This window comes from Pteropus vampyrus, unplaced genomic scaffold (assembly GCF_000151845.1).
Source record: "Pteropus vampyrus isolate Shadow unplaced genomic scaffold, Pvam_2.0 Scaffold174, whole genome shotgun sequence".
Taxonomy (NCBI): Eukaryota; Metazoa; Chordata; class Mammalia; order Chiroptera; family Pteropodidae; genus Pteropus; species Pteropus vampyrus.
The window spans coordinates 1,395,470-1,402,689 of NW_011888955.1; the positions used below are offsets into that span (position 1 = coordinate 1,395,470).

Genomic DNA, 7,220 nt, shown 5'->3' on the forward strand with positions numbered 1-7,220 from the left:
TCCACCCTATGGAAAGTCAAACAGGTACCAAAAAATAGGACAATTATGCATAGCTCAGTGAAGTATGTTAAGTTTCCCCATCTAAAAATTAACCAATGAAATAAAACACATGAACTGTTGACGTGGCTTCAGGAAAAGCACGTTTGAGAATCACATCATCGGTCTCATCTCATCTTCAGTCGTTGACAGGGATTTTGTAGGCCACCGAGCTATTCACTTTGTGGACTGTAGTAGTGAAGGAACGGAGACGGACTTGCTCAGAATTGGCAATGAACTGTGGCCCCGACTCTTCCCATTTCTCAGGTACCACCAGATCCTTGTCTGTATATATCAGTAGATCAAATGAACCTGAATATGGGACAAGATCATTAAAGTACATTATTTTTTCAGAAGTAAAACTACCGTCCCCGTTTCTCTCTCATTTTGAACCACCCATATTGCCAGAAAGGGGAGGAGAGCCTGGTCTCTAATTACTAGGTTACTGCTCTTCCCCAGTGGTAATTCCTTTTAGTAGAAAATAACTACACTCCTTTTATTTCAACTTATGACATTCAAGTTTTCTCTTTAAAGAGAGAACCATTAAAAAATATTTGCAGAAAGAGTATAATCACATGGGACAGCATGACTGTTAAGATACAGAAAATGAACGTGCTGATTCTGTGACTGCTGTGTCCCAGTGTGCAGAACAGGGGCTGGTAGATAGCTGGGTATACAGCAGGTAGTCAGGAAGGGTCTGATGACTGAAGCAGTAACTAAGAAAAGCAAGACACAGTTAAAGCTAGTCTTAATTACATGCATGAAAAATCTGCAGACAATAAAAAGAGTGAAAGGAATTACATCAAAATGTCCAAGAGTGAGTACTGTGGAATACTTTCATTCCTTTTCAGAATTTCTAAGTTTTCTAGAATGCATATAACTTTTGCTTTATATTGTTTTTCCTCACAGTATATAATATTGATAATTATAAAAAAAACTTAATAAAGGGATAATTCTTAAAGCAGCAGATTAATCTTTTCCCCAACAAATTTAAGCCCATGTGAAGCTGTGTAATACTTACAGGACACTTCCAGCAGTGGCAGGAATGTGACAGTAGCTGTGATCTGTCTGATCACTGAGCGGATTTCATCTTGGATAGCCTTCTGAGACTTTTCTCTGGGTGTGCTGTCAAAGAAACCACATTGACTCATTTTTAGTTTTAACACATTATTTAAAGCATTGGTAAGATTATTTAGTTCATTAAATGCTTCCAAAATCAAATAAGCCGCACCTTAAGCCGGGAAAGTCTGGGATCGCCCTGATGGTACGAGCACCTCTAACAGCTCACTAAAGGGCCCATCTCATATCATGTGTGGTTTTACAAACACCACCATAAACACCAAAGTGTGGAATTCACAGAGTAAGACTCAGCAGTTATGTTAAAAGTGCACTATACAAACCAATGACATGCTAAAGTGGGCAAAACTCTTTTCCACAGGAGACTGAACTCAAATTAACACATCTTAGAAACAAATTATACCTTAAATGAAATTAGTTCAATATAATCAGAACTCATCTAATAAAGAAAACATTTTGGAAAAAATGTATAAAAGTGGAAACAATTTAATTCATACTTACCTATCATCTTTGGCAGTCTTGTCACACTCAATATCAAACTGCCATCTTTCCAGGACCTCGCCACTTTCAATGTTTGAGATGACTACCACCAGTTTCTGAACTGAACACTTGTATAACCAATCTGCAATACACAACAAGACACCGTTTCTGCTCTGCTGCATCACAGAGTGACTCTCTCAGGTCCCAGCTCACGCCCTCGGCAGATTCTTACCACTGGCATTCTGGAACCCCAACCTGCATAGGAAACTTGCCCCATCAATAACCCGGCTCCTGTTTTCGAATTCTCAGCACTTGTGCAGGTGTGGTGCTGGGTGCTGAGCAGGGGACATGCAATACTTCCGTCATAACCCACGGTACAAGTGTGGGAGACAGGCACTAGTCCTTGCACCAGTAAACGTGAAATTACCATGAGAACTGCTAGGTGTGATATACGAAGCAAAGCGAGCATAAAATGGCAAAAGCTGACTCCCTGAGGGAGTTCTAGCTAAACTATGAATTTAGGTCTGAGACTCAAAAGCATTTAATATACTGAAGGACAGGAGAGAGTGTATCTGTAGGATAGCCCCCAGATTCTGGCTGATCACTGGTGGGAGGGATGGTCCAGTCACCAAGAGGACAGAGGACTGAAACGATGATGACCTTAGATTTAGCTTTCACGCCCTGAGTCTAAAGTTATCTCTGGGATGGCCACATAAAGATATAAGGGGAGCCAGTGCACCTGGCGTCAGGGAGGACGCGTTAGATGGAAGTTTTGAGTCAACCATTAGGCTGTCAGTGAAGCTATGCACTGTCAGAGACTCTAGAGATCACAGTGAGAAGAGGCCTGAGATCGAGCCTTGAATTCATCCTGGAAAGTGGAGTAGTATATTCAGGAACCAGCAGTGGCTTTTAAAGAGACAGAAGATAACTTAGTAATATTTAAGGAATGTGGGCCACCTAGGTCTTGGTTGCTTTTTTTTTTTTTCCCCTAAAACAATCTTTTAAAAGTGTAAAAATAGTCTTGGCTTGTAGACTACAAAAACAGGATATATGCTGGATCAGGCCTCTCAGCCTAGCTGACCCCTAGTACAGACTAACAACTTTAGCTCTGAAAAGGAAGAGATTGGGTGGTAATTTTTTTTCTTTTAAAATTGGAAATGATCCAAATCAAAACAAATTAAGTCAAAAACACAAGAAAGAAATAGGGTCGAGCCCATAAGAAAGCCAGAGGGATGGGGTTCAAAGCAGACTGAACAATGTGCCCTGAAGAGGCGCAAATCCTCCATTTTTACGAAAATAAGAGATGTTAAATAGCAAAGTCTGTCTGAGATGAAATGTCATCAGCGTACTCTCAAAGGGGACAACCCCAGAGTCCAGTAGCTTAGGCAAGTTTCGATTCTCCATCAAACCAAGATGAAGACAGATCCATCGGTGCCTGGAGGTTCCAGGACTGGTCAGACCAGTGCAGCCCTACGAAGGACCATGGGTGATTTAGCCTTGAAGTTAATAAAAATACGATGGAATTTTTAAAATGAAGCTACTTGAAACAAACAAAATGATTCATGAATTTAAAAAATTTAAAAAAAGATGACCACTGTAGCATTTTTTGGAACTAGAACTTTGGAAGATGAAGTGGAAGACAAGGAGGAATATCCTACAACTCAGAAAAATAGGAAGTGAGGGTCCTAAATGGAAAGAAACATGAAAGCAAAACTAATGGAATTCTAGAAAGAAAAAAACAGATGCAAAACAAGTATTGACCCAACAGTACGGCAACTTCTTGAGCTAAAGAAAAAAAAAAAATAATGAATGTTTAGAAAAGGCTCACTGACTCACCGGTAGGATTTTTTAAAAAGACGAATGGAAATAGTTGAAGTTGATGGAGAGTTTTGTTAAGCCATATCAGATTCCTATCAAAATAGGAATCTGCCCACTCAAAAATGTCATGGGACAAGAGTGGACTTTCTTTCAATTTATATTATTTGCTTCCTCCCAACTGAGTCACTATATATGAGACAGTGTTTTATACCTTCTATATACAAAGCTGAAAAATGACCACGAAGATGCTAGAAAATGTGGATCCTAGATGGTGTGAAAAAACTCAAAACTGTTTCCAACAATTAAATACCTTTTAGTTGTTCCACCACATTATTCAGGTATTTCATGAGCTCAGGATCAGTAGTTACAAGCAAGGTGAGTCCATATTTCTGCACTCGAGTAAAGGTTTCAGATGGATATACGCCACGCTGATACAAAATGCTGTTGATGCCAAATGCTGTAAACAGAAAAAATATTCAGGACGAGTCACTGTCACTTTGTAATACCGGAAAATAAAACATGTTTAGATGTGGCAAAGGTTTCATTACTGGTATTAAGCTGTAAATGCCTAGACACGTATTTTTGTGTGTCCTGCTGAAAGCAGAGTAGGGACAAAGTGCCATTAAACATCCTCAAAATCTTGCTTCTAAGTAAAAGAATTACCTGCACTTATGTGGCAATAAATGAAAAATGGCAGACGTGCAGTTTACCACTGCCAAATCTCACCTCGCTGTAATCGGAGTCCAAGCTCAGATTACGCCGTTAGAGGACGTCAGAGCAGGCTTTTGCGCCTCGAGCAAGCCTCACCCTCTTTGCTTTTCTCCCCTTGCAAGTCCTGCCAGGTTCTATCAGAAGGTCCAAGTGGCCTGGTACAGAACAGCGCTCCCCAAAGTGCAGTCCATCCCCACCACCCTCAGAGTCACCTGGGGGTGGGACGGGTGAAAATGCACACCAGACCCCACCCAGCTGCACTTTGTCCTTGGTCGCTGGAGCGGGACTGCACTTTTGGAAGCGCTCAGGGGAAGGGGCTACGTCGCGGGAGGCCTGGGCAACGCTGAACCCCTTCCTCCACCACCGACTGGGGTCGTGCCCGGAGGAGGCGCCCGCATCCCCCCTGCCGGACTCCCCCGCGGGGCAGGAGGCTTGCACCCGGGGCCGCTCCGCACGCCGCCCCGCCGCTCCCCCTCCCCCCTCCCGTTCCCGCGGCCGGGCTCGGTCTCCCGCCCTGCGGCCTGCGCGGGACTTACAGAAGAACTCGGCCACGATTTCGGCGCTCCCGCGCAGGGTGATGCCTTGCTCCCGGGAGAGCTGCAGCGCCATGGCCAGGCCCACAGACGCGGCGCGCGCCCACTCGCAGACGGCGGCCGCGGCGCCCCGCAGCGCCCCCCGCCACTCGTTTCAAAAGTAACGACGCAGCACGCCGGCGCCGCCGCGCAGGCGCAGCCGGGCCCGCCCGCCCTTCCGCCCTCGCGCAGCGGGCGAGCCGCGCAGGCGCGGTGGGAGGCGCGGCCGGCTCTTCCGGGTGCTCACCTGCTGCTCGGTCCCTTGGGTCACTTCTGGGCGTGGTCAAATCGATGGGGCCGAGGGAAGCGAGTAGATTCCGATGCAAGTGTCTGCTCCCTAGGCCGGAGGACCGCGCGACCAGGGGCACGACTTCCGAGTTTCAGAGATGTTCTCCAAGTGCTATGAGTTGTCCGCCAGCTGTGGCTTAAGTGGCCGCGATGCTCCCCTGTGCACCTTCGAAGCTTTTGTCAAATGCTTTGGGGGTTCACAGAGCAACTGCGTGCTGGCAGCCCAGCCACAGCCTTCGGGGGCCTGCTTGCTGCGGGATCGCGGCCTTCCCCGAGAAATGGGACAGGTTAGGCCGTCGAGCCGCAGCCGCTTTTCTGCCCCTCGTCTGCTGTTGGCCCTGGGCTGGCTCACCTCCTCCGCAGCCCGACGTGGGACGGCGTGGTGGGGGGGGGGGGGGGGGGGGGGGGGGGGGGGGGGGGGGGGGGGGGGGACTGAATCTGGAGACCCAGTCTGGGCTCCGTCCACCTTGCCCACCGGCAGGCGGCGGCAGGTCCCCAAAAAGGCCCATCGACAAGTACTTTTCAGGGAATTTTGATTCCCAGATTTAGTGATTTCGTGTTAGGCTGAGAAGTATTAGGGAGATGATGTATAATTAATGTTCACGTCAGTTGTGAAACAATTTTATTCTTAAAGCGGCCAGAAAAATTATTTGTAAAATGGGTCTGAAAAACTTCACCGGACATACTTAATTGTTATTTAATTAATTGAGGAATGCCTGAGTTGTTTCCTATTGCTACATAACCATAACACATTACCACAAATTAGTGGTTTGAAACATTTATTTTCTTCATCCTGTAGGCGAGGAGTCTGGGCATGGCGTAGCTCTGCCAGTCTCACAAGCTGCAGATAAAGGCGTCTACACGTGGGATCTCAGCTAAGGTCTGGGGTCCTCTTCCAATCCCCTGGTTGTTGCCAGAGTTAGTGTCTTTGTGGTTCTTGGACTGAGGTCCTTGTCTTGCTAGCTGTTGGCCAGAGCCAGTCTTGTGCCTTAGCCAGATAGTCCTTCCATAGGCCTTGTGACACTTAAGTCTCTGATTTCAAGGCCCCTTTTAAAGGCTCACCTGATTAGGTCAGACCTGATAATCTCACCTGGATAAACCTAATTCTGGCAGTGGTATCCTCTCATCATCCCAGGTTCTGGCCACACTCCAGGAGAGGGGTTCTATACGATGTGCCCCCTAAGGCCACGAGTTTGGAGGGGCCATCATAGAATTCTATCACAATTTTAATCAGTTTGAAGAATAAAACAGAATAACAGGCTGACTTGACCCAATAACATGTTTTCTTTAACATCCTTTAGTCTCGGTGGTGCGTGAGTACGTGTGTGTTTAAATCCCCATCTTTTCACTCCTTCCACTAGAACATTGGGTTAGAGCCAGAATTCTAGAGTCACGCGTGTGGACCACAATGGGCACCTTACTCCAAAGAAAAATTGTCTCTGTTTTTCTAAGGAACTTTATATTAATATTCAGCACTTCAGGGAAGACTTCCTTGAGTTTCATAGTAAAATAGTTTGTAAATTATCTATCCAAACATGCAAATAAATGTTAGTATAATTTGAAGATTGTAAAATGTAAAAGCTTAGTAAAATACATGTTTTCCATATATAGAGGAAGTATTTATTAAATACTTTCTGCTCTGTGAGGAGATATAAGAAATAATTAAGGTTCAGAAGATGTGATCTGTACTTTTCAAGGAGTGTATGATCTAGTTCTGTGTAAATATGCATACCTGAACTAAAGACATTGAAGCCTCACAAGCTTGGCCTTATCAGGCTTCTGGATACTTCAGTCGCCTTTCAGGTTACTTTCCTACCTGCCTGCTCCACTACTAACTTTTCCACCTTAGGGCTTTTTGTAATGTGCTTTCTTTCCTCTGCCTAGAAATTTCATTTTATCTGTTCAAATTCCTAATTACATTTATACTCTTTTTTTAACTTAAATGTTACTACATTAAAGAAATTTTCTTTGACCCTTCAGACTATAAGGTCCTGCTCTTATATTCTCAAAGCGCCTCATGGTGTGTTTCAGAGCACTGCTTTCGTTGTTACAATTACATTGTTGTAATACAAGGTGAATTGTGTGTTGTATGTAACCTGTTTGGTGGAGGTTCCATGATGACATTTCGTGACTGCTCCACGAATATTTGTTGAATGAATGAGCATTTGAATACTTGCCTAGGAAAATTTCAAAACATTTTCCAATTGGAGAGCAGGTTGGATGGATAAGGTGAGTCCA

The 7,220-nt window shown here is 44.9% G+C and overlaps 1 protein-coding gene across 1 annotated transcript; it reads right to left on the reverse strand.

Annotated features, from left to right (window-relative positions):
* Positions 1–32: 32 nt before the first annotated feature.
* LOC105299169 (mitotic spindle assembly checkpoint protein MAD2A) lies at positions 33–4,835 on the reverse strand. The gene is made up of 5 exons (XM_011370776.2): positions 4,659–4,835; positions 3,722–3,868; positions 1,615–1,735; positions 1,058–1,161; positions 33–348 (listed from the first exon to the last, which is right to left on the reverse strand). The coding sequence occupies exons 1-5, from the start codon at positions 4,729–4,731 to the stop codon at positions 176–178; spliced, it is 618 nt and encodes a 205-aa protein (XP_011369078.1). The 5' UTR covers positions 4,732–4,835; the 3' UTR covers positions 33–175.
* Between the last annotated feature and the right edge of the window lie 2,385 nt (positions 4,836–7,220).

What these genes read in the sequence shown, in the direction of transcription:
- LOC105299169 (XM_011370776.2), bottom strand. Translation starts at nt 4,731, where the DNA reads ATGGCGCTGCAGCTCTCCCGGGAGCAAGGCATCACCCTGCGCGGGAGC. An exon ending in AAGACTGCCAAAGATGATAG is followed by an intron (nt 1,162 to 1,614) that starts GTAAGTATGAAT and finishes TTTCTTTGACAG; the next exon opens with CACACCCAGAGAAAAGTCTC. An exon ending in GCCACTGCTGGAAGTGTCCT is followed by an intron (nt 349 to 1,057) that starts GTAAGTATTACA and finishes TCCCATATTCAG; the next exon opens with GTTCATTTGATCTACTGATA.